At 29.9% G+C, this 27751-nt stretch overlaps 1 protein-coding gene across 2 annotated transcripts; it reads right to left on the reverse strand.

Moving 5' to 3' along the window:
* Positions 1-637: 637 nt before the first annotated feature.
* Positions 638-26597, reverse strand: UGP (UDP-glucose pyrophosphorylase). Of its 2 annotated transcripts, none has more exons than XM_023390714.2 (10): positions 26065-26597; positions 6249-6476; positions 5825-6007; positions 3811-4016; positions 3597-3672; positions 3379-3525; positions 3126-3264; positions 2851-2988; positions 1737-1903; positions 638-1661 (listed from the first exon to the last, which is right to left on the reverse strand). In XM_023390714.2, exons 1-10 carry the CDS (start codon positions 26086-26088, stop codon positions 1449-1451), a joined length of 1521 nt encoding a protein of 506 aa, XP_023246482.1. In that variant the 5' UTR covers positions 26089-26597; the 3' UTR covers positions 638-1448. The 2 variants fall into 2 exon arrangements, with proteins under 2 accessions (XP_023246482.1, XP_089447771.1); XM_089591645.1 differs by lacking the exon at positions 26065-26597 and adding an exon at positions 16848-17044.
* Positions 26598-27751: the final 1154 nt, after the last annotated feature.

Consider the following 27751-nt stretch of genomic DNA (forward strand, 5'->3'; position numbering starts at 1 on the left):
ATTTATTTTTTAGGTTGATAAGGATTATCCTACTTTTATAACTGGATAAACTCACCAAAATTTTCCTTGGAAATTGTTATCTGGTGTTATCTGCTGATTTGAATATTAGATAGTAAGTGCTGATCCAATAATGTTACGTGGCGTAAACGTTTTTATTTTTAAAAATAATTCGTAAAATGTATGAAAATTTGTTTACCATTTATAACAGTATATTAATGTTTCAGATATTTTTTCCAACTTTAAAAGCTTTGCAATTTTTTTTTACGTTGCATTCAAAAACTGTCAAATTCGAGTATTCCCCTTTTAATTTTTTTACTAAAATAAAATAGTAATTTGCAAATAACAGTGACACAAAAATTGATTAACATTATATCGATTTATTAGGTAACTATATTGGAAGAACTAGTGGTAATTCATCAGCTTAATAACACAATTTTCATCCATGACACTGAGTTATTAAGGTAAATAGTTTTTGAACCAGTTTTCCCAAAAATTCGTTTCTAGTTGCACTAAAAAACTTTGGATACACATATTATAGACTTACTATATTTATTATGATTTTTTATCATCATTTACCATTTAGATGACAATTTTAAAACTAAAGAAAATTACAAAAAAAATATTTTGTAACACTTAGTTTTATTTTTTATACATAATTTTTATTGATATTTGGACCTCACTTATGGCATATTAATAGACTCCCTTCAATATTTACATGTATCACCTTTCTTGCACTTTTATAATTGAATAGTATTTAGATTTCTGTATAGTGTAAATCTCTGATATAAAAAAACTGAGGTTTTCTTCCTCCATTGATTTGAAACTGCATATATATTACAATCATTACAGCATTTGTCATAAACACTTTGGTCGCAAAATCGATGTTTTTATATTTTCTCATACACGTGGTGATAAATATTATAGAAAATTGAATTAAAATTAACAGAAAAGTAAGCGAAATAACTAGTTCATTAGAAAAAAATATAATAACATAAATAATAATGACTGTCGCTTACTCACGGAAGTTTAAAGTAGGTTCGAAGAATTATTCACATTTTTGTTTACAAATCAACAAATTTTTAACACATATGTAATGTAGAAATAAAAATCAGCTGTTCAGTGTGATTTAAAGTAAAATATCAGAAAACAGCATGGAAGAGATATTCGGAGCATAAGCAATGCGCAAAAAAATCATTAATTGAGATCCAAATTTTATCGGATTACGAATCTCAATATATTCACGACATGCCAAAATATCTATGAATTAAATAAGCTAATAAAACCTTAAAAACTATAAACATTGCTTATTTTTTAAAAACTAAATTCACAAATAATATCATCGCAGAAATAAGTCTCCTGGTCTATATGTAACAATGTGATTTTTATTCGTTTTACCTCACTTATTAATGTCTAATGCTGTAAAACGAAAATTCTTGAATACAATAAAATTAATGACTTAAAATCCGCAAGTTTCCAGAAACTATTTTGTTTTCTAAAATTGTGCCCGAAGGGAGATCTATCCTTTCTCCTTGATTGGCAATAATAATCACAGTTCCTTTTAAAGTCACGTTTTTTCCAAATGTCACGTCACCAGAAACTGTTAAATGGTCCAGTTCCAAAATGTCGGGAATCGTTGGAAATCTTTCTAAGAACTCCTTTACCTGCAAAAATTACAGTACATGGTTTAGCTCTAGATTTTTCATTTAAGTGTAAAATGCTGTCAACCGCGTACGCACTTTTGAAAAGTGATGATCTCCAAGCTTGACTAATGGCGTGGTTGGAAACATACGACGTGGAGACATGACTAAGGAACCATTACGTAATGTGTACAAATTACTCATAACGAGCATCAAGTCGGATGTCTTCTTTACGGGTAAAAAGCGACTGCGTGGTACGTGAATGCCTGCATACAAAAAAATAATATTTACAAAATAACTGTCCATCCTAAATTGATCAAGCAGAGCTTAGTTTTTTTTGTTACACTTAGCCGTCTATTTTATTTATGAAAAACATGAAGTGTTAATAAATACATAACGGATAGTAATAACTATATAAAAGTCCAGATTTGAGACAAGTCATACAGTTTAATAAGCAATTTTATTTTTATTATTAGTAAGTTTTTTTTTCATGATTGTGATTTTAGAAACATAGAGAAAAATAGTAAATGGAAAGAACTTTTGTTGTTATCTGATACTTGATTTCAGAGCCAGTGAAATGAATAACATTGTGACATGCTTAAAATATCAATTGACAGGTTCTAGAAAAAGTTAGTACTAAAAGATAAAGACATTAATATTCTGCTAGTATTTTGAAAAAAAAACATGATTTGACGAAATTTTTTCTAAAATAAAATCAAATACTAGTGAGTTAAAACTATTGTTAGTAGTACTTCCGTTCATTTAACACATTTTTAAGTAATTTTTTAGGTTTTAGAAGTTCAAATAGAAATCTATATTTGTCTGCTGATTTTCACTTCTTAAGATCGAAACTTGATAACTACTCTTCTCTATATTTTATTATAACTGTCATGAAATAACATTTTTATTGCCTTTAAAGTAAAAAAAAATTGTAAAAATCATTTCATTAAAAACAGGAAAATTTCCTTTTTCTTCGTATTAGAAATTTTTAATTCTATTAGATAAGCTTGTTGAATGATAAATTATAAGTCACTAAAAAATTATTCCCACAAAATACATACATTTTTTAGAAACCTTTTTCCTAAGAATAAACCCAGGAAGCAGTTTTGTTATACGTGTAAGAACTTGCAAATTTATCATTTACATGCGATTTTAACCCCATTTCTAAAATCCAAAGTCCAAATTAGATAGAAGTTAATGACAAAATACTAACCACAGCTGCCATTAAAACACTTCATAGCTGCACCTACAGCAGTTTCAAGCTGAATAATGTTTAAGCCATTTTCGAATGTTTTGTTGTTAATGATGATTTCCAGATCAAGTTTGGATTGACTTAAAACTCTATTGATGGCTGAAACGAAATATTTATTTACTCTAACGAAAAAATTATTTTTTTTTAATTTCAATCCAGATTTTTACATAAGTTTTTATTATAATCAAAATTTTTTTATAAGTGTGAAGTTTATTGTAAAGCATGAAAACTCTTACCTTCAAGTTTAATCCATAAATTATTAGTATTAAAGTATTTAAATGTTTTGACAGATTTGAAATCTTCAGCATGTTCTTTGGGAACTTGTGCGATTTCCAGCAATCGCAGCTTATTTTCATACTGAATAAGGGTACCACCCTAAAAACGATATCAGTGTCAATATACCACAAAATTAAAGATCTTTCATAACAAAATTTTTAACATCTTTTTAGGTGTATCTAGTACAATAAAAATTTGATAAAAAGGGCTCACTTTAACGTCTGCTCTTGTTTTATCAGTGACTTCCATCAAAAATTCTATTTCCCCACATTTCTCTGGACCTAATAAAAATCTCAAAATTTGGAAATCTACTGTGGCGCCAAGGTTATCAATATTAGAAATAAAACAATATTGACGTCCCTAAAAAAAAAAATTTTTACTCTCAGTAAAAGTGCATGAAAAATCATAATTTTGATTGAATCGATAATTACCTGACTTATTAAAAGTTTCAACAGGCCAGAGTTTTTAAAACTTTCATAAAAGTCACCGTGTCCTGGAGGATACCACCTACATGAATGTTTATTAATATAAAACTTTAATTTTGATTCCAACGAATTATATTCTACTAATTTTGTTGCTTATTAATTGATTTTAGTTTTCGTTTTAGCTAATGAGTTCAATAATTTTTGTAATCAGATTACTCACGATTCAATGTCTTCATGCACGTTACCATGTTTGGCAATCGGCAACAGAGATTCCTTGTTAATGCGAGGATAACAGCTTTGGTTGAAAGTGTGGATCTCAATGTCGATTCCTTTGTACTTTCTGATAACTCTTTGCGTATCGTCATCAGTATTGAATGAATTCATTAAAACTAAAGGCACATTCGAACCGTAAGTTTTATTTAAATTCTAAAAAGCATAGTATATTTATGTTAAAACTGTAACTACAAATAATAATAATAATAATAATAATAATAATAATAATCTAATTTAAACATAAAGCATATTTATGGACGTTAATATGCTAACAAATGATGTGTAGTCTTTTAAGTTTTTGTATCCCTCATAGCTCTCAACAATTAAACAGTTTTTTTTCTTGTAAGTTCGCAACGTTGGGATTTTAAGTTTTGAAAGTGATGAAAAAACGTGAAAGATATCTAAGGATAAATTTTGTAAGTCATGAAAATAATATAGACGCACTTGTTTCTGAATTACTTTCCAAAGTTAAAAGAAGAATTAATATAAAAAATATATCTTACGTTAATGTAAAGCTGTTTGAAACCATTAATGACATTAGTTGAAGGTTGTGATATATTTTTCGTGCAATTGAAAACGATTCAATAAATCAATTACGGTCTGGATACGACTCAGAGTCTCAATTTGTTTCTAAATCGTTTAAAGCTTATTCTAAAATAAGTTTTCTTGTAGTTTCTATATGGATTAAACTTTTTAAAAATATTAATCAATAAAGGTCCAAAATAAAAAAAAAATAAAAAAATAAAAAACCTTAAGTCAGATACACGCTTTTCATGAATTTAATGCTTGTATTAAATACATTGAATCGGATTAACAATGAATCTGAATCAAGCCTAAATTGGGAGTATATTCGTTGTGGATCCAATTAATTTTCTAACAAATTAAGTAAAAAATTTAATTAATCCTCATGTAAAAGTAAGGCACTTTATCTTTATGTCACAACTTAAAAGACAAATTTTGATTCATACAGTTTTTAGTATCACTTTTTATCGTAAATTTTTATTCTTACATCACTTTTGAATTACCAATTTTCAGTGATGATTAAGCCTTGAGTAGTAACTTCAAAATTTGACCTTATTTTTTATCTATTTTTTATTAGCGATTTTTAACTAGATTTTTTTTTTCATACATTATAAATCGAGAAAAATAGATCACACTGATTTCTATTTAGTAAATCGGTAAACTTTGTTAAAGTTTATCATCACTGATTCATAAATTGGGAGGAAATGCTCCTAACAAAAACTATAAATATATTCATAAACTCATAATTGATTTAAAATACAAGTAAAATATTTGGCTGGAAGGAATATATTCAATTTTAATTTGAAATTGAAAAAATTTTATGTTCGTAGGCAGCTGTGTCTCGATAAACAGTTGCATTTATTAAAAATTTTAACGATGTATCAACTTTTCCTGTTGTATCTTTCATATTCTCTTATCATCTTTCCAACTACTACTAAAACATTACTAATTGTAAGTAACAAAAAATAACAGTGGAACATCTCAAAGGTTGCGAGCAAACAACTTGCAATAGTAACTTAAATATTGTATTTTTTTTTAAATAAATGTACTAATTTTATAACCCACTGTTTATTATCACTTATTATGCACATTTAAAAAACCGGTTACGAAAATTTTTGACTTTTTTCATTATAGTTTAACCAGCATCCATGGTATAATTAACACATTGTGTGGATAACATTATAAATATTTTAACTTAATGGGTAAATATTTCTATCACATTTCACGATACTTCAAAAAGTAAAGATTTTTGAGATTTATTAAGTAAAACAAAATTGAAACTATTTTTAAAATTCTGTGTACTGAAAAAAACGTGAAAATAAAATGCAAACTAAAAGTCTCTAAAAATATAATTGCCTTGCCTCACTCTAACATTCATACAAGCCAATATTACTACTTCTTATTTTACCGACGATAAAGTAATAGTATATTTTTATCACCTCTATTTGCTGTACAGTCAAGTCCAAAAATGTTAGCCCATTACGAACGGTAATGACGGACTTCGGGCCGTGGCAACCCATACTAGTTCCAAGACCACCATTTAACTTAATCACAACTAATTTACTCAACAGCTGTTTGATTTCTTCCGAACTGGGATCTGAGAGTTCCTCATAGTCTTTGATCTAAAAATACAAAATCACAGTGATGATTTTGCAGTATGCGTTGGCAACAAAAATAACAAGCCAACCAGACTGTAATTTGTTTTTAATTTCGTTGCTTACATTTTCTCACTGTACCAGATTAAAATAAGGTATCATTGACTGCACCAAGATATACTACAAAGCTGTATTGACTATGTAGTATTTCATAGTTAAGTCGTTGATACTGTCATTATACACAGACGACAAAATTTTCGAAACTTACTGCGCCATCAGGAAGCTTTTGAATTTGATCCCAATCGAGGGGAGCGCCACCCTCCTCGAGGAACCTTTCAAACAATCGTTTGAAACCATTAAGAGTTGCTTCCAGTTCAGACGTAGGATCCGTACCCCCGATCTTGCTTAGCTCAGTGTCAAGATGTATGAGCGCATCACGTTTTGTTTTCTCTTTGAAAGCTTGTGTATCTGATGGACTACGCTGATGGCCTCGAGCCTACAATAAATACGTAATGATTAAAGCCCACGATGATAACCAAGTTAAGCCAAAATTGTTATTAGTAATGTGAAAATTTTTAGTATTAACTTATTTAAAAAAAAAATTATAATAATAGTTAGGTTTCTTATACCAGTGTTTTTTTAAAAATAATATTTTATCACGTAAACAATTAACAATGTTACAGATTATTTCAACAAGTAAGTACCAAAAGTATTTTAACCAAAATAACTTTAATGCGTTCTGCAGAGTTACAAAAAAAATTACTCTACTGAAAACCCAATATTTTGAATTAAAAAATTTAATTACAAAACATTTGCACTAACAACCGTATTTCATTGTATACCGATTACGATGACTTTTATTTTTTATTAAAGTGATTAAAAGTACATTAGGCCACAAGAGATAAAAGTACTTTATTCGCTCCCAGGTGCGTGATTTTGGAAAGTACCCGGGAGTCCATGCCGTACTTTTGTTACGAGTAGCGTATACGATTTTTCACCTTCCTCCGTCGTAATATGACGTTTTTTCCTCGATTTCAAGGGGGAGGGTGCAACATAAGCTCTCAGGTAAGAATCGCATGCTCTGCCTACTAGAAAAGTATTTTGGCGTTATCTGCGTGGAAATTGACTCCCAAACTGTAGGCAAGGGCGTCAAACAAGCAAATTGTAGAAAAATACTTTTCTATGAGCAAATAATGCATATTTTACCTTGGAGCTTATATTGCGCTTTCGTCCCTGGTATTAGGGAAGAATCATCATCTTTTAGCAAGGAGAATGGTGAAAAAAAGTTTTTTTTTCATGACTGTAGTATTTGATGAAGATATTCAAATAATTCATCAGCAATAAAGATAATTAATGTTTTATTTCAACTACTGCTTCGACATTATTGTAAAGTAAGTGATAATTCTATTTTTAATTCGATGACAATGTCATTAGTAGAATAATGAAATTACTTTGATCAATTGAAAATGTTATTAAAGACATGTCTTTAAATAGACTAATGGAAAAACTTTTTTAATATTCCAGGCCCCAATTCTAAGTAAAAAAAATTTTTGATCGGTTAGGGATTATCCCTTAAAAAAGGAACATAAAGTGTACGGCTTACACTGATAGAATGGACGTAAAGTATTTTTAAAAAACTACTATTTCAATTCCTAGCTTCTTTTTCTTCATGTACTATTCTCAAACACCTTTGCTATAATCGCTTTTTCAACAAATGTTGTTCATCAAAATAATGAAGATAAATCATATTTTATTTTGAATCACAATAGTTAGAGAATTTTTTTGAGAACTATATTCAATAGAAGTAATTAATTGACCTAATTAATTAAATTAAAAATTATTCAAAAAACTTAAGAGAATTTCAAATTCCTTAAATATTGTCCACCCCCTAGTTAAAAAGCAAAATGTTGTTTATTAATTTACTTATTTCCTTTTGTGCCTGTAACTTGGCTTAATATTTTTCATCTGAAGTTACATTGCTTTAAAACAAATAAACATTTAATAAATAAAGTATTAGCTAGTTCCAATAATTGTATTTCTTTTAGGCCTTTAATAATGATTTTTTTTACAATTATTAAAAAGATACACTTTAAACTTGTTATAACTGCATTTGGTTTTTTGTTCAATTTTTTGAACAAATAAAATATCAGAAATGTTCTTTAAATATTCGCCATTTCATAGAATTGACATTAAGTAAATAGGTGATTTTTAGAAAGTAAGAACTGTTTAAACATGGCTATAACAATTTTTTTCAACCAATTTTTCAAATCTGAATGGATTTCTTGTTATATGCAGTGGTAATGTTTTGTTCACCACAAAAAAGCTTTTTTCATATTTTGAAAGAAGTTTAATTAATTCATCGTTCTTCATTTATTTCAAAAAATGCTTCATTCAAGCATTTAAAAACTAAAAACTAATAAACTAAGGATGAGTAAAATAATAACAACCAAAAAAATTCACAAATATTTGCTTCAACAAGTTTTCAGTGTTGGTTAAATTTTTTAACAATTAGTTTAATAAATTTCTTAGAAAACGACTATGCCACAGTCGATCCCTTTTCATTTATTGGTGACCTTTGATACTGAAATTGGAGAGAAATTTAAAAATCGGGAATCTCGGTTTAACTGAGGCTCTTTGGGACGAGCCTGGGCTCCTGCTCCCCTCTCCTTATTCAAGTCTAATTTGAGCTTATCGGTTATTAGTTATCAGTCTTAGCCTTAAAAAAGCTTGAAGAGTTCTCTCTGCTCTCTACGACAATCGCACTACAAACTTAATTCTCTCTCTCTCTCTTTATGTTATCGTCACTTATCTGTTATGACTTGGGGGGGGGGGGGCATGTATCTTATATACAGCCGCCTAGCAGATAGTCAGCTGAAGATGAAGTAGTGTGTATACGTATGATATAACTGCTTGTTTTAACTTTCCAGCAAGTGTCTGGCCAGAAAATTTAAGATTTATCAAGTACCCCAAACAGGTGCTTAACGTAAGGAGCTGTTATATAAGCCTTACTAATGAGTCTATCAACAAGTCCAGGATAAAATACCATAGACCGAGTGGTAGGTTACCTCCGATTGATTGGACTTGAAAATAATGATTCTAAAGATATGAGTAAAATCTGTTCTTATTATTATCGAAATGTTAAATTTTCATTAATATATTCGTTTCATTTTTAAGCATGACTGCTCCACAAAAGCGTTTAATACTTTCACTACAGTAACAAGTGTAACCATCCACATATCTTTTACTTTTAATTTTTTAATGTAAAACGAATTTGGTAAGTAGCTAATGAAAGTGATCCAAGATCTGATAAGTTCCAAAGTGTATGTATATTGTATGTTGGAAGAAATGTCAATCGACTATCTTTAAAAATATAATAAATATATGACGTAAATATTTTAGGCCTATACACAGTTGAAAAAAAATGTGGATCTCAAAAAAATTAAACTTTTGAGCACTTATAATATGTAGATGCAAAAAAGGTATTTTCATGCCCGTACACTAAAAAAGGTAACATTATACAGTTTGAAAAATCTTTTTTTTGGGTACATATTACAAACTCAAAAACTTATACATCTGACGTCAAAGAATAAATTGTAGCTCTCAAAAACAAAAAAAAATCATTTTTCAAACATTTTTATTTATTTTTCCAGAACGATGCCAATAAATTAAAAAAAAAAAAATTTTTAAATATGAAAAACATCTTTTTTGCTATACCTCTCATAGTTTTTATTAAAGGTGTGTGTATTGTCGAAAAAATATAGATCTTGATGAAATGCACCGTTTTTTCATTGTTTATTTTATTCAAACTACAATTACAATGTATTACAATAGATATTTGTGGTCTAAATAACAATATTTAGAAAAAATAGCTTAAAACTGATATAATACTGCTAATGTTGATGAATTAAAATAATTTTAAAATTCACATGTATGTGGTTATACTTTTTGCTCTGATAAAAAATTTAGCAGTTGGGCCTTAGATGCAAAAATTAAACTTCTTGTTGTAGAAGCTACTTGTTGAAAATATATTTTTTCAAGAAAATAAAATTTTTTGTTAACAACTAGAATGATTGTTTGATAAAAACATAAAAAATTTGCATACATACGATACAATTTTACTGATGAACTAAAAAATACAATTTGTTAAGTAAGTATTAAAAAAATTATACTATTACGTTACCTCATGTGTACTATATTTTTACTATATTGACTCATTTATTTTTTAACGTCTAACAACAGAAAATGGATGAAAAATTATTTTTAGACAATTTTTACAGTTGATAGCATGAATGCTGACATTAATACGTACGTGCATTACACAGCGTATAAACAAGGGTTATTATCAATAGTACGACTCACAATTGGGTAAGCAGGAAAAAAAATAGGTAAAATCGATAAAACTTGTGGAAATTTTTTATTTTTTACTAGCGATGAAACCAGCCAGCAAAAACAAACAATTTTTCTGTCGATTGAACTTCCTGATCATTATTGCAGAGAATTTTAGATATGTATGATTAAAAACATAACACACACTTATTAGTACGTTTATCTTTATTTCAGCAAAAGTCGAGGCAAAAGTGCAATGCTTATTTCAATATTTAATTTTTAAATAGCTTTCCATCAAAATTTGGAAATTTCAACGAAACTCTAGATGTTAAAATCTAATAAGTAACTAATAATAAAGACGTACTTCAGAGTTCAACATGTACTCCTATACATACGGATGACTTTAAAAAGTTAAAGGTGATAAGTTATTTATACTTTTTTCATCAACACTTGTCTCGCTCATCATAATACATGATTATCTTATCCATCACATTTTTAAAGAGCTAAAAAATCCAAAAAAAATTCTTGATACCAACCACAGTAATTTTTGTCACAACTAGGAAGAAACATAATAATAAATTATCATACTTTTAAGATTACCCAATGGGCTATTAAATGAAAAAATCTTAACTACTTGGCTGCTACCCTCATGTCATAAGTTATCAATATCGTTGGGCAATAAATTTTCTTCTTTTTCGTTCTTTAAACGCTCTTTTCTTTCGGGTAATATCAATTTTCTTCCACTCTCATACATTTAACTAGGGGGAAAAAGTGAGGGAGTGCTTCCGTTCTAAAGCCTATGTTATCAACAAAGTATCAAAGATTAAGATTTTCCAAGAGCATGCTCCTAATGCATCATGTACGGTGATAATATCATACACTATATAACAATATAATGCTTTTTCTCGAAATCAGACATCAGTGCTCGTATGCGTACACGTAGGTGCTGTGTATGTGTGTGTAACTTGTGTATGGAATATTGGAAGTATGCATGGATTTGTGTGTGTAATGTTACCATATATTTTTTATGACATATTTCAAAAGATTCAATGTAATTTACTTCAACGCTTGAGATCCAATGATTGTTGCATATCAAAAATTGATCTCAAATTTAACCTAACCCTGAGATGAAAAGCAAGATTACTTATAACTTTGCACTTTGCACCAAAAGATTTGGCAGGTGTCCAAATTCATTTTTTTTTATTTGGACCTGCTGGATGGAATATTCTGAACGTTATGGTCATCTTGCTTTTTTTTCTAAATCCTAAGCTACATCTGAGGCCCAATTTTCAATTCCAAGTGTACTAGATCCACACCAATGAAGTAAATTTTCGATGTTTTGGATTGTAGCTTAATTTTATGCCTGAAGATTAAATTACTAATATTAGCATGTTTCATTTGATTTTTCAGTTGAAAATCAAGTATACAGAGTCAAACGTCAAGAAATTAATTCATCACTGGGTATCCAATGATTGCTGAAAATCAAAAACGCATCTTAAATTTTATCTTAATTTAAAAGTAAAAAGGCAAGATAACCTACGAAATCACTGAATTTGAATACACCTGGTAAATCCATATTAACACCTCCAAAAGCTCTTAGTCTAGAGTGCCTCCAAATGCACAAGTGTCAATTTTTTCAGGTTCACAATATTTAATTGTTACAAAGTCATCTTTTACTTTACTCTGTACATTTTGGAAAAAAAAATTGATCCTACAGCTCGGTAAGAGGTGGAAGATGACCAAGTTGTAACTCCAAAAAAGCGGCCCACACGCAACTAATGCAATTTAGAAAACTTCAAAACTTAACACTTGGAGCTTTAACAGATATAAACATAGATTTACCAGGTAAATTCAAATTTTCTGCGTTTATACGTAATCTTGCTTTTTTTTTTATTTTGAAATCTTGGTCAAATGTAAGATCATATAATTTTTAACCTGCAGCAATCATTAGATCTCTAGTGATGAAGTGATTTCTTAATGTTTGGTATCGTAGCTTGATTTTACACTTAAAGAATGAATACAACTTGTTAAAATCAGCCATTTAGAATTATTGAACAAATACTACTTTTTAAGTACAAAATGTCTAGTATGAATACTAGTTGTATGAATACAATTTTTTTGTTTTTACTACAGCCCCCCATGAGGAATATAAATATGATTCAAAAAAAGTCACGATATCCATAAAAAACTACCTTTCAATAAAAGTATAACTTATGCAAGTTAGGGTTATTGTTAGCATGGATATTATATGTACAGTCTAATTACGTCAAATATTTGTTTTTTAAAAAAGACATAACTTCTTATGAGTTAAAATTTTACTATGAGTATTAAAATTTTATTATGAGTAACTAACAATCAACTTTTTTTATTATGTTAACACCAAGTTTTGGCATCACAAAGAAGTAAGATCAATAGCTACTATTCAAGTTAGAAATTTAAACAAAATTTAATGTATTAATATAAAAATATCGTTAAAAACATTATAAAACATTTTTAATAAAAGGATCATAAAAGACTAGAAGTAGATTAATAACGACCCGTAAAGTTTTTTTACTTTTAAATACAAATTTGTATATATATATATATATATACTAGTGGGCTACGCCCCCTGCAGCGCGCACCGTGCGCCAATCTTTCATTAACAGATTATTCTATAAGAAGGGAGCTGAGGACAATAACGGAAATTCTTTCATAAAGATTAGACTGTACATTCGAAATAAAGGCTGTAAAGCACACGACGAAAGAGCGATCTGCCCTCAATTTTTTTTTAGGTGAGCTTCAATATCAGGGCTCTCTGCTTGCAATTAGAAGTCTTCTCTTTATAATTATGTCTATAGAAAATCCTACAACTTTTTTGTTAAGTGAGCTCACCTTGAACCGGGACTCAGTGGAAAGGTGGCAGGAGCCATTGGGACAAACTAGTGGGGGTAGCTCTATTCTATCAAACATTTAATATAAGATTATATATATATGGACTTACAATAAAATCATGATTCTACAACAAATATTATTGGTACACAAATTACTCAAGCAATTTTTATTCATCTTGAATCATGAGATCAATAAACAGTATTCAAGTTTTTTAACTTATTCACTGAGAATCTGTACTGAATATAGAAAATGTAAACTTTAAGAATACGGAGTTTGACAAAGGTATAAGGTTCATTATCAGTCCATATATCACATGAATGCTTTTGTTTAATAATGTTAATATTAATAACATTAATATCAATTATGTATTTGGTTTAATTGCACTTTAATGCTATATTTAATATGAACATTAGTAAATTAAAAAAAAATATTTGTGTGATATGTTAAGTGATAATGAATTTAATACCTCTGACAAACTCCGTATTTTCTTTAAAATTATTATCATGTTTTTAAATTATTATGAATTCTCAATGAATAAATTTAAAAAAACTTGAATACTTTTTATTAATCTCATGTCTTTGGAATAATCAAAATTGGTTTAGTAATTTGTGTACAAATAATATTTGTTACATAATCATGATTTCATATATATATATATATATATATATATATATATAATACAGTTACCCCATACAAATACGCCATAGGCCCCTACTGACCCCTCACAACATAAGGTAAAATTCTGGCTTTTTCTCCGTTATTTTGACATAGCTTGTCTAAGCTCCCCACCACCTCCCAGAGCTCTCTCCCTACAGACCCCACTGCCCCCTTACAGATTTTTTCTTGACCCCCATTTAGCATATTAAGCAGGGGCCCAATTTGGGATTTTTTTTAAATTAAATTTAAAATTTATGACATGTAATAGAATGAGTACATGATGAGTGCACACAATAAGGAACATAAGAAAAATAAGGAAAAATTCACTCTTTTTTCCGTTATTTTGACTTATATCATTTTTTATCAAAATACTCCACCGTCTCTCACTGACCTTGAATATACTTAAATATTTACTTTTAAATACTTATTTTTATTTATTTTCCGACACTGCCTAGGAAGTAAATAGGTGGACTGTATACATACAAACAGTTAATAGTTATTGAATTTATATTACTAAAAGTAACAAATAATTTTAGAAGTTGGCGCGCTAAGCGCGCAGGGGGGTGGAGCCCCACTAGTATACATAATATAAAATATAAACGTGTACTTAAAAAGCTACAAAACTATACGTGTCATTATTAAGCTACTTCCAGTCTTTTATGATCCTTTTATTAAAAACATTTTGTAATGATACCAATGGTATTTTTATATTTATACATTAAGTTTCATTTGAATTTCTAACGTGAATAGTAGCTATTGATCTCACTTTTTTCGGATGTCAAAATTTGTTCATGTAACGATGAAAGTTGATTATTAATTGCTCATAATAAAATTTGTTGAGAAATTATACAGAAGTTATTTCTTTTTGGAATATATGTTACATAACTAGGATGTACACATAATATCCGTGCTAAAAATAATCTCAAACTTGCATAAGTTATACTTTTATTGAATGGTAGTTTTTTATAGAAATGCTTTGCACTTCCATTGAATAAGTCTAGGTCTGTTAAAGTTAATTTTTGAAAATAAAAATGAAATTTTTTAAATCAAACTGGATGAAAACCATCTCAACTTGTTTTATTTTAGAGCAATTTAGAAGTAGTTAAAACATAACGTTTCAGCCGTAAACTTTGAAAATTTAGAAGTAATTATATGAAAACAACGTTTTAAACTTGTTTTCTGCAATACAAGCCCCTTATGATGTAAAATATTTCAAATAGTTAAGTTTTATGAGTAAAGAAAAAGAACATTTTTATATCCAGCTTAATAAAACAGTTATCGCGGTGCACTAATTACTACAAAATTAAAGATGGCAAAAAGGGTTAATTTTTTCGAAACAGACTTTTTTCGTGGATGAGCATTTTTGATGTTTTTTATACTTTTTACTCCGATTAATACGTTGAGGACGAGAGGTATAACCGAATTTTATAATGATTTTTACTTTGAATGCACAAAAAAAATCAAACTCGTGAAATTGAGTTAAATGCCAATAAACAATTAGCTTCAAATTAGTTGTATTAACAAATGTATCTGATGATGTACTCAATATGAATAGTTATAAGAACCTGTTTTGTTTTAAATAGATAGAACCCATAACTTTATAAACATAAATGATGATGTACATTAGTAATCGAAACTGCATACTAACGTTTTAACATATACAGCCTGTCAAAGAAATTTGTACAACTCGTACAATGTCCGATAAGGATAAAGTTTCACTAAATATAAACATATAAACGGTGTACTTAAAAAAAATGACCTTATAATAAGATACATGTTTGTTTACTTGCCACACTGACATAAACTATCGTATCAAGTAAATTTGGTCATAAAATTTTAGTCTAAGAATAGAGTACGACCAAAATATTTGCTGAGGTAAGAAATTAATCCAACTGTAATGTGTGGGATAAAAACACAATTACCAATAGATACACAAGTAGGTACGTTTATCAGTCTGATAATACTTCCCGTAAGGTTATCTGCTGCTCTATTTAGACTGTAAATGAAGGACTTACGAGCAAACGCTTTCAAGTACTGATTAGCAGCAATAAAGTGTCAAGTGTGAAAATTGAGCAAAAAAATCATCGATCTGGTAGGTACACTTTTTGTATACGATAACATGACTCATTTCTCATTGACAACATCGAACGTTATTTCAAAATCTCGAAAGGGGTATCCCCACTCAATCAGCTCCATACGTCATGTACATAGTATAAGCAATTTTTTTGGAACTAATTGTGAACAGCGATGTTTCTGGACATTCTTATCAGACGATTTCTAACCAACCAAAAAAATGATTATTAAAAATTAATGACAAAAACATACACTACCTACAAACGGTGAACACTTTTTTGTGTGTGACATTTGTAGGCGAATAAAAAAGGAAGCCAATAAGCCTTGTTGGATTAAAATTAATCATGTAATCATCATTTCCTAACCATGTTTGAATGTACGCGAAACATCATACGTAGTATGCCTGTATGTACAAATCCGTGGACTCTGTGGATAAAAATGTATGAATCATACAAATGTCAATTGAAAATAAGTTTCAGCATCTATTTCAGTGCAACAAGGTGGATCATTTTTCTTTTTCATTCGCTTACAAGTTTCGACAAAGCAATTATTCATTGGAATCATTGTTGAAATGTTACACATGTTTTGGCCTTTTATTACCTTTTTTAATGTTTTTCCAGCTTTTCTTACTACAAAAATGAACAACAGCATTGCTGTCCGTAATTAGTTTTCATTTTACTGACGTCTTGTATTAAAAAGCTAATCATTGGAATCAACGCAGTAACAGCTGTAATTCAATCAGCAAATTAATTCGCGTGCATCTAGCAAACGTTATGTCACATCTCCACGAGTTACAGGATGAAGACCGATGAAAAGAAATTGAACGATCTTATCTGTGGGAATTTGCGCGCAACGGCGCTTGCTTCCACCAGAAAGAGGAAAAATTAAAAAAATGAGATACGCGCGTAAAAATGCAGTTCAAGAACAGCGAGAAACTCACGTAAATCTGATCCATCAAAGACTGCATCGCGTTAGCAGCCGAACTCCTTCCCGCCTTAAGGATGGTTTCTTAATGTGTCCGAAGAGCCGCGTGAAACGAGGAAGTGCGACCCTGCAGTGCGTGGTGTAGTAGCGCGAGCCAGAGGTCGAGTCGAGATCGGCCGACGAGCTACTGATCCGGCGCGCAACAAGTGCTCGTAAGTAACACGCACCAGCCAAGGCTTCCCGGGCAGTATCAGCTGTCGAGCCGAGGAGAGGGAACGACGACGACAACGTGTCGCGGGGAGAGAAGGGCGAGGGAAGGAGAGCAGGGGAGGAGCGTTATCGGGCCTCGTCGGCGGACACCCGATTCTAGAGCCGATCGTCGCTCGACGCTTGATCGGGTGTCGTCCGATCTTCGAGTCTTGGCATTGCTGGGTTACCCACTGGATCGTATACGCGAGGAAGCTGTGAAAATCTTGGTTTTTGGATGAAGCATTGAATAAGCCACCGAATTGTTGGTCACGGCAGAGCTCGGGATTTTCCCTCGGATTTTGTTGACCGCGCTCGTAAAAAGTTATTATCGCGGAAAACCTTGATAACCGCGTAATGAGAACTATACTCAATCATTGGTTTCGTAACAGACGCTCTTGTGCTTTTTGTTACTTGATCGGTGCATAACATCTTATCTCGGGCTTAAGTCGAATGACATTTATTGTACCTCGACTTCGTGAATGTGCAATTTTTTAAAATTAAAAAATTCTGATGCACGGTAAATTTAACGCAGATTTTTTCGAGGTACTTGAAAATGTTTTTGTTCATGCAGTATTTTGAAATTTCAATATCCTAAAATTATCCGAGTAATTACTAGTTTCATAACCAGATAATTTTTTCCTTTCAAAATGTAAGATACACGAGTCGATTGTAGACATTACTTTTATGTGATTCAGTACAGCCTGCAAAGCACGATAACAAAATGTCATAAATATTTTAGTGTTTTGACCAATCGTACAAGTATTTTTGAAAACGTAATTTACACATTACATAGTAGTGGTAACTAATTTTGAGGAAAATTTAAATATAACAACTGTTATCCATCCAAGTAATTCTTACAACGCAACTAAAAGTTACGTCAAGTTTTGACAACGAGATGCTTCTTTCTTGAAGCTTGTGGTGTCTTATTTTCTTGCACGAAAATGCTAAAAGCTTGGTTTCAAATTCCGTTCCCATATGCATGTGCTTTCGAGTCTAAGTGTGATAATACGTTAAACATTGACTGGAACTATCGTGACACGAAAAACAATGAAAAATGCAATCGAGCTTAATTATATCTACTCGTGACTTCTTAATTTATTGTCTGAGCTGTATACAGTGAAAACCACTTCTAATTTCAGACTTAAATAGTCTATGGTTTCACATTTTTGATGCTAGTTAGCGACTTACCTAATCATTTCATACAATCCTCGTATCTTTTGATCTTGAAAACCACGATGACTTTGATAATTATTTAATGACAAATTTGTCCCAAAAGAATAAATGTTTGTGAATCGTTTTACGCGTATTACAGAAATAACTCTGTCAAGCGAGTGTCATTCTTTTGAATAAATATCGTTTAATATCATTAAGTAACGTGTAAAAGGTTTCGTAAGAATTTTAATGCTTGAAAACAATCTGATACATTAATTCAAAAGGTGTTTTTTAACACTAACATATATACAACTTGTATATGTTATTATTTTCTTGGAAGTAAGGCGCACGAATATTTAGAAAATACATCTATAAAGGTTACTCCACGACCATTTACTTATGCACAGTAATTAATAAAAATTTTACAATACAATTGTTTTTTATGCATCAAATTTAATAGAAGTTTTTTAATGTCTTTCAAACCTCGGGCTCTCTTTTTGATTTTTGGACATTAGTTGCACCTTGGTAGGACAAGATGCATCCAGCCAAGGCGATTACAAAGGTACCTCTGGCATTACTTTGCAGCGAATCGATCTACAGAAGATGCGCACTAGTAATGAAATTTACAGATTAACCTATGAATTCAGCAAAAAATTATTTTAAAACTTGCTTCAAGCAATGCGGTCTGTCACGAGGAGTTTAAGCATCAGGTGGGTACGATTGATCGTCGTTTAAATTTTTTAACATCATAAAAAACGTAATCCATTACTTTTTTATGATGATATAAGTTTAATATGTTATGATCAATAAAAGTTGCCTAATACTTTTACGCTTCATAATTTGTTTTATTTTTGCTATAAAACCTAATAAAGAATTAAAGGAAAATTAAAGTTTTAAGTGCTACAATGTATAGTTTACGAAAGTAATACTTATTTTTTTCCAATATAGATCACCATAAACAACGTACAAGAATATCTCTGTTTTAGTTTATTAGATTATTTTACGAACAGACTAGACTTTTTAACATTTCCAAGTATATAAAGATTTAAAGTATTTTTAAACGATCCGTTAGTGTTAAAATATACGTAGTGTTGTGATAGAAATGATAAAGGAACGCTTAAGCCTCGAACAAAGGAGGGCTGGCGATGCAGCAAGAAGTATAAAGATAGTTCACTAAAAGTTATGAGGATCACTTCTAGAGGAGTATCTAAAATTCATAATCAAAAAATTAGGAAAAGCAGAACAGATGTAGGTTACCTAATCTGTATTACGTCATTTCGTAAACAAGCAGTATCTATTCGTAGCGTCCCGCGTCCGTATCTTCTCTACGTTCATTGAGAATAGGGAGCATAAGAAAATTTTGTTACACGTTGTGGACTTATAATTGGTGGTTGCTCTTTTGAGACCAACAACCCTATTTTTATCTTTATTACAATTTTCAAAGAACTTTTGTTACGTGTAAGTGTTTTTTTAATGCTTAAATATAAAAATGCTTTACATGTAAATATCATGATGCCTTTAAATTGGATATATGGCTGTTTGAAACCACAAATACTAATACGATACAATACGAAATCGTACTACTTGGTCAGTTTTTCGGCATGACTCCTTCACAGAAGTGCCTTATATTGTTGCCAGAGTAAAAAAAGTACAACCTGATAGTTCAAATCCAGAAAATTTCGTCAAAGGGAAAATTGTTACCAGCCCCAAGATTGCATAACTCTGAGAAGTTAAAATCAGTGTTTTTCATGTAATTTCTTAAACAGATATTTTAGGCCCATACATTGTCGAAAAAAAATGTAGATCTCAAAAAATCATACTTTTTACAACTTACGCAGACCCCAAAAAAAATGTTATGCCCTTATGGTCAGAAACATGATATTTTGGAGGGTCCAAAAAATCAGTTGTCTCAATATATCTTAAAAATTCAAATACTTACACATTTGACATCAACAAAAAAACTGTAGATCTCTAAGAAACACATTTTTAAAGTATTTTTGGTTATTTTTTCAGAACCATCTTAATATTTAAAAAATTGAAGAAAACATTGAAAAATATGAAAATAAAGCATTTTTTTGTATCCTTAAGTTTTTATTAAAGGTGTAGAGTAAAATTGACAACATAACGCAAAGTTATAAGTAATAAAGTTGTGGATTTTAAGATAGTTCATGCCAAAACCACCTTTCTTACGAAAATGTTGAAAATTGGGGCATATGTTATTGACACTCCTGTCGATTTATGTTTAAATTTTTGTGTCAATTTGGCGTACCATTTTTGAGAGACTAAACTTTCAATTTACATATTTTAACACTACATGTTGTAAATAACTATGGATCAAAAACACCTGCTTTTCTTACTAACTTATACATTTTCTTATACTATCCTTTCAAAAACTACTATAGTATGAGAAGCATAACTACGTTTCACATAGTAAAAGACAATCAACATGTCGCTTGCAGTTTTAAAGGCGTCATCATTTTTAAATGTTTTTTTTTGCTTTTAGCATATCTACATACAGCGGTAAAATTGTTCTCAACATTTTACACTTTATTAAAATTGCCAATTCTTTTTTGTCAGTTTTGTGATGTAAAAGTTTATTAGATTACTTAGGTATCAATTAGTTGAAATTGTCGATTTTTTTTTGTCAGTTTTGTTATATAAAAGTTTATTATATTACTGAGATGTCAACTGACGATAAACAACAATAATTATTTGAAAAATTAATGACACTATCAGGTTGAGAAACAATCAGTGGTATAAACCACCTTAAAAACTATAAACTAATCATCTTTTAACATAATTTTTTAAGACTTTTGTTAAACAAAATCACATTGTACAAAACTGAATACTTAATTGTTGTTTATTATAGTCTATAGATAGGTAAAAATGGTGCAATAGCCGTAGACATCACGAAAAAAAATTATTTTTTACTTTTGTAATAATTATACTCAAAAAAATTGTTGTGTACTAAGATCACTTTAAAGTTCTCCAATTTTAATGGTAAAAATCGTAATATAAGTGTTTCTGAGAGCATACTCTTAATTCAATTTCATCAAATTTTCTCATGTCTTTACATCTGCAATTTTTTGTTACATTCTCAATGTTGTAATGTAACAGTTTAACCATAGTATGTTATAAAGCTCTCACTAGAGACAAAAAGACAAGACAATAACTTTAATTGTTAATGATGTACGATTAGTTCTCATCAGGGGTACTATCCGTTTTTAAAGTCACACATTTCGACAGATCATAAAACAGTATTCAGTTCACATACATTTAGACATTCAAACTTTAGTCTGATGAATGAAATGTGTTGATTCAAATCCTTATCACTATAATGAATAAGAACCTAAAATTGATAATTAAACGTCTTAAGCCAGAAATATAGAACAACTGCATATATTTTTAATATATTTACATGATTTCGGAAATTACTCTACTTTTCATATCAATATTAATTTAAAAATATATAAATATATTATAACCATATTAATTTAAAAACTATTCATTGCGTATGTACATACATTTACAAAGCCATATGCATAAATATACTTGCATGCTCACGCACATGCACACACATTGTATATGCATAAGTTAAATAATGAGGTAATATACTTATCCAACAATCAATGTCTGTTGAATCACCTCTTGACCTCTTTTTCATAATATGAATTTTTCTTTGTAGATGATATAAAAATCAATCAATCAAATAAATAAATGTCATAGATAGTTGAGTATTGATGCTGTTGCATACGTAAATGAGAAATAAATTAATCAGACGCGAGTACCACACGCATGTACGTCACATTAAAAATAAAGGTTGTGCTTCTCGAATGTCAAAGTTCAATATTGAATCTTGATATGAATTGTTTCCGCAAATGATTCTATAAGAAGTCCTCATTTCCCATTACATACTGAAATAACACGTTTATTGATAACAAAAGTTTTTAAATTCTGACGTATTAATGTGAAGTATACAATTTTGTACGTAATAACGAGAAAAATAAAAAATTTTTTTTAATAACCATCTTAAGTGACAAAAAATTTGTAAAAAAAAAAAAAAAAGAATTAATCTCAGGAACCAGAAATGGATTAAAAATCCTTATGAAACATACCGGTATATTCATTTTGTTTCTGTCATAAGATTTGAAAATCATTCGTAAATTTTCAGCATAATATTTAAAACTTGTGATTTGTTTTCCAAGCCTTTGTTGCATAGGATTAAAGACAACCAATTTAAGATATCACTTTTTACGTGCCTGAGTACTTACTACAATATATTGCATGTATTTATCATGTGTGCAAGTAAATTTTCATGATTTTTATGATAAATGTCTGCTTGTTCATTTCCTTCACTTGACTTTTTATGAAAAGGGTCCATTAAGAGTTTCACTTTATTCCACAGCTATTATGAAAAGCGAAACATTTATTCTATTAGTTTTTTCGCTAGTGACTAACAAAAGCTTTTTCAATAATTTGGATAAAGTTGAAGATTATTCTAAAAATTTGTAGTTTTTCCAAAGTTAAAAGTTAAACAAATCATAGTTAATTTTAGAAAATCAAACTTTAAAGTCATGAAAAAATAATGTATTATTTTATAAGTTATATTTTTTGATAAAACATAAGTTTTAAATACTTCTAACGGACAACTACTCGAAGAATACTAATTTATCGAAAAAAACTACAATAACTTGTAAACAGTATGTATTTTCGATTCTTTGAGCCATTTCATACGAAATATTTATCATTTTTCATGATCAGTTATATCCAAAAAAATTAATAGTACAACATTGTCAAATACTGGGCTGAAAAAAGAGTACATACCAAGTAACGGTTTTATTTATTTTTATTGATTTTTCATGTAATGGCTAACGATTCTTAATTATAGTAAATTGAATAATACTTTTATAGTAAGGAGAAAAAAACTCAAGCCACTGTCAACACTCCATAGAAATGTTTCCATAGAAAACGTAAGTATATATTGCTCAAAAAATTTATTAAGAGTTGAACATGCGATACTTTACGAAAATACTTTACGAAACATCAATACTCAATACATATAAGCAAACTATAAAATAAAAATATACATTTACAAGTAAAAAATAAATAAAAGTTGAGAACCGCAACGGTAACAAAAATAAATACTATTTTTATTGCTAATTAATTCAGATTTTTTTTTATTTGAAAAATTCAAGTATAATTTATGAAACACAAAATGATTTAAATATTTATGTCACTTCAATAATAAAATAATATTTTTTGAAATAATCCATGTCATGTATTAAATATTTAAAATTAGTTTTAATATCTTGTGGAACTTAGCTGGGTTACAACTTAAAATTAAACGATCTTACTAACATAAATGCAATCGTCACAGTACATATTGGAGGTCTGCTTTAAAAAAAAAAAAAAAAAAAAAAATGATCGCGTTCAATAAATTTAAAAATCATTAAAATATAATTACATCAAATTAAAATCATCACATACAAGTAATTAAAATTTTTTATTTGTACAAAAGCTAGTATAAATAATAAAAAGAATGTGAAAAAACATGAACCAACGAAATTCATTTCGATAAAGTATAAAGTATGGGATTACGAATCACTATTAATTTTAGATTACAAAGATTAAATAATCAAATCTCCGCATAAATTACTTCGTTCATCCATATCTGCGATTTTTTGTATTGTAGTACAGAGTGAGTTCAATTAACTAATCATAATATTTATACCATAAAAAAACATAAGTGTGTATTGGTAAGAGAAATCGTATGTCGTCTTACTGCAAACAATACTAATGCAGGCGAGTTTGTTAATTTCTTAAAACAAATCCTCCATCCACTTTTTTGACGGGAGAATTATAAGAAAAATAGCAGAAATGACTGAGAATATTTTTGAAAAGCAAAGTTTCACGGGACCTATGTGAAAAAACGTTAAAAAACTTAAACTCCCCAAAAAAGCAGTATTATAATGCTTGAAAAAAATGATTCCTTACTGCTCATCTACAACTATTTAAACCATTATTCAAAATGACAGATGTTAAAAATGTAAGAAATCTATGAAAGTATAAAATGTGTAAAACGTGTTGAAAAATAGTATTTTTGAGCCACTTTATTACAATAATAGAAAATCAATTCTTTATTTGTTTATTTCCTTTAAATTAAATAGTATTTATTGAATGTAAAAATACTTGTCATCCCAGAAAGTAAGTGTTACCCACTTATTAATAAGTTTTCCATAAAGTCTGAATGTCACAGATTTAAAAAAATTAATATTAAAAAAAAAATTTTTTACTACCGTAATTTTAGGATCAAAAGTCAATGATTCGAAGCTTAGTCTAATTCAATTAACTTTAATAAGTTATTTTTAACATGTTGTTACAGACTGGTTTAAAATCATCCGTTATTTAATACCCACGTAAGTTATCCCGGTATCGACAAATTTCATTTGAAACGTCTGTGAACATAATTTATTTTATACGTTTTTTATATATAATGAGTTTATGGTCAGAAAATATGCTCAATAATGTTTCAAAAAATTTTGAAGGATTTTTTTTTGCAGTAAAATCAAAACTATCATAAACTATCGTAAACTACTAATCAATCTTTTGTTTTAAAATTTGACAGATATATTTCGTAACACTTTTTTCGGGCCATGAAAATTCTTTTATTTTTTATTGAGCCGTTGAAATTTTAATATTTATACATCACTTTCTCTACATAGCATGTACACAAGTAAAGGTAGGGTGGGGCAATCGGAGCGCTTTTTCACAGCCTCATTTTTTAAACACTATTACTGGAAAGATATTCTATTTATGATACTAAAAAAAAAATATAAATGATATCTAAATAACTTAAAAGCCAATGAACAAATATTTTATTCTTCCACCTGCACTTAAATTTATTAAAAAATTATACATATTTTAAAAAATTAAAAACTGAAGTGACTGCCAGGTTAGAAAAAGTGGAAAAATCGCAGCAGTTTGCGTGGGGCATTCGGAGCGGTTTTATAGTTAATTTTTCTTTTTTTTTTTTCAACAACTTTTTTGTTCATCATAGCTACATTTTTTTTTTTTGAGGTTAGAGCAGATAAAACAAACATCACGAAACCGCTCCAATTGTACCACGAAGACAACTCCGATAGCCCCTTTTTTTAAATTATCATTTTTGAAAAAAATTTGTTAAAATTTTTATAAAAATTTTTTATAAACATTAAGCTAATATATTACATTTTATATTTTACGTATCAAAATTAAAGTTTGTAGATTTTTTCAAGCATTTATTATACGATAAAACTGATATGAAAACCATTTTTTTCGACTACAAGGTTTTGTTCGTTATTTTCATTCGGAAAATATGATTTTTTGTTGCTATATTCAAATTTAAAAAAAAAACGTGTTAGGGCCAGGACCTTTGAAAAATATTTTTTTTTTACAATTGGATAAATTTACAAAAAGATTTCCAGAACATCCCCGATTACCCCGCCGCTCCGATTTCCCCACCCTACCCTACCATTGACACTTTCCTCTTTTCTCTAATACTAACGCACAACTCATACACTGATGCACTCCCAATATTACACAGAACACATGGAGAAATATATAATTATAGTAGACAGGGTCAAAAAATGGTCGTTGCGCTTTAACCTTAAAACCCAGTGATGTCAGTCGTTTGCGCTTCATTAACTAATAGGCCAACAGTACTTGTTTCCCGTCATTGATTATCAGAAGAAAAAATAGATAAGCAAGAGCAAAGAGTTTTAGAGCGAGTGTTGGTTGATTGCAGCAGCATGTGAACGTATGTATTCAGAAAAGCTGAGTAAGTACAAGCTTACCTTTCTGTCATCGACCTCGAGCATCTTCTCTGTCACTCCAAATGACTGCAAGAGTATTAATGTGGACGTAAAGTGAACTTCCAAGTAAAAAAAAGTCAGCAGTGCCTTTTCTCTTCAGCAGATTACAGAAATACAGTGGCAAACAGCAGGAAGAAATGCTTGCTCTGATAGTGGACGACCTGTCTGTCCTCTGTGCTTCGTTCAAACGCAAAGAGAAATATTACGAGAGACCAACATCTCCAACAATGAGGGAAGAGTAAAGCAGGCATGCGGCGGTAGCCAAGGTTGGCGAGGGTTTTGTTATTGCTCAGCCAAAAAACCGCTACCTATACAATGCCTTTAAACGTCCCCGGTCACATGACATTCTCAATTATCACACTCACAATAACTATATATGGTTCGAGTACAGCTCAGCTTCCCTTGCTATATCTCTCTGTTGACTAGTAAGCCTCTCTCTTTCTTGCTTTATACCTCCTGTTTCTCTTCTTACTATATACTGAGTTTTTTTTGTTTACTCAAGTGAGATAGCCGAATTCGCGTTTTGACGGTCCGTCCTTCCTTCCCCAAGTCCCAAAGTATCTCGTTGGTCTTATTCTCGTAGTGCGTGTTATTATTGCTTGTTTGGCACTTTGGCAGATTTTGGAGTTCGGAGCGCTGATCAAACACATTGCCCTCATAGCGTTAATGTAGTGCACTAAAAATACATTCATTTATCGACTGCTGGTCTTTATCTGAAATAGCCATGCAATCACAGTTTCTACTTGACCATCTGCTGGCAACTTGCAAACACTGATGAAATATATAAGGGTGTTTTCCGCAATCGTCACCAGCAAGTAATTTAGGGTTGCGCTCTACGCTACCATCAGGTCGATAAGTTAACTACCTTGAATTAACTGGCGCTCTGTTCCGTAATCTGGCCAGTTAAAATAGCAGACGACAGTCAACTGCGATGAAATCTTCACTTTTTTCTCGACTTTCACGTAGTCTGCTGTTTTAACTTGCAGATTACGGAATATATTTGTTGACTTACTGACCTGACGGTAACGTATAGAGCGCAAATTTAAATTACTTGCTGGGGCCGTACCATATAACTATTTTTCTGTACATCGGCCTATGTTATAACATAGGCCCACAAAGCTAAAAAAAGTTATATGGTACGGATCCTGTTGACGACGATTGCGGAAAACACCCCAAGCGGCGTTACCACCACGACCTATACGTATAACTTTACAGCCTCTGATTTTATCATTCTGGTAAAGAGAGCACGGTGTAAGATGTACTTGAAGTTATGTGTAGTAATTAAAGAAATTACTACTAAGTAATGCCATATGGTCGATATTATTGAACCATATGAATATCTCTATTTTTAGAGGTCGACTTTTAAGTAAAAAATAGATTGTAAACTTGCCGCAAACAGCATAAACCACGTCAACTTTTTATTATCTATCTATAAGATTAGATGCGGCTGGTTTGTAATTATCAAAGTGACTTTGCTGTAAACAGCAATAGTTATTTGGATCAGCGCCATCTAGCGGTCCTAATTTTTTGGCCAAAAGTGGCTCCTAAAATTCTTAATCAGAGCATTCTGGATTAGAGCCATTTAGTCTATTACAAACCAGCCGCAACTCATGATGAAGCTATAAAATAAAAAAATAACAATACATGTGTTTTAGGCAGCAAGTTAACA

Source organism: Copidosoma floridanum, unplaced genomic scaffold (assembly GCF_036245765.1).
Source record: "Copidosoma floridanum isolate Cflo_tuat_1 unplaced genomic scaffold, Cflo_Japanese_pri ptg000013l, whole genome shotgun sequence".
Lineage (NCBI taxonomy): Eukaryota > Metazoa > Arthropoda > Insecta > Hymenoptera > Encyrtidae > Copidosoma > Copidosoma floridanum.

Bases quoted from the DNA above. Each gene is read 5' to 3' on its own strand.
- UGP (XM_089591645.1), bottom strand. From the start codon at position 16,874: ATGCAGTCTTTGATGGATCAGATTTAC. The intron at 3,673-3,810 runs GTGAGTAATCTG...ACATTCATGTAG, and splicing joins GTGCATGAAGACATTGAATC to GTGGTATCCTCCAGGACACG. The intron at 2,989-3,125 runs GTAAGAGTTTTC...ATTTCGTTTCAG, and splicing joins TTTATGGATTAAACTTGAAG to CCATCAATAGAGTTTTAAGT.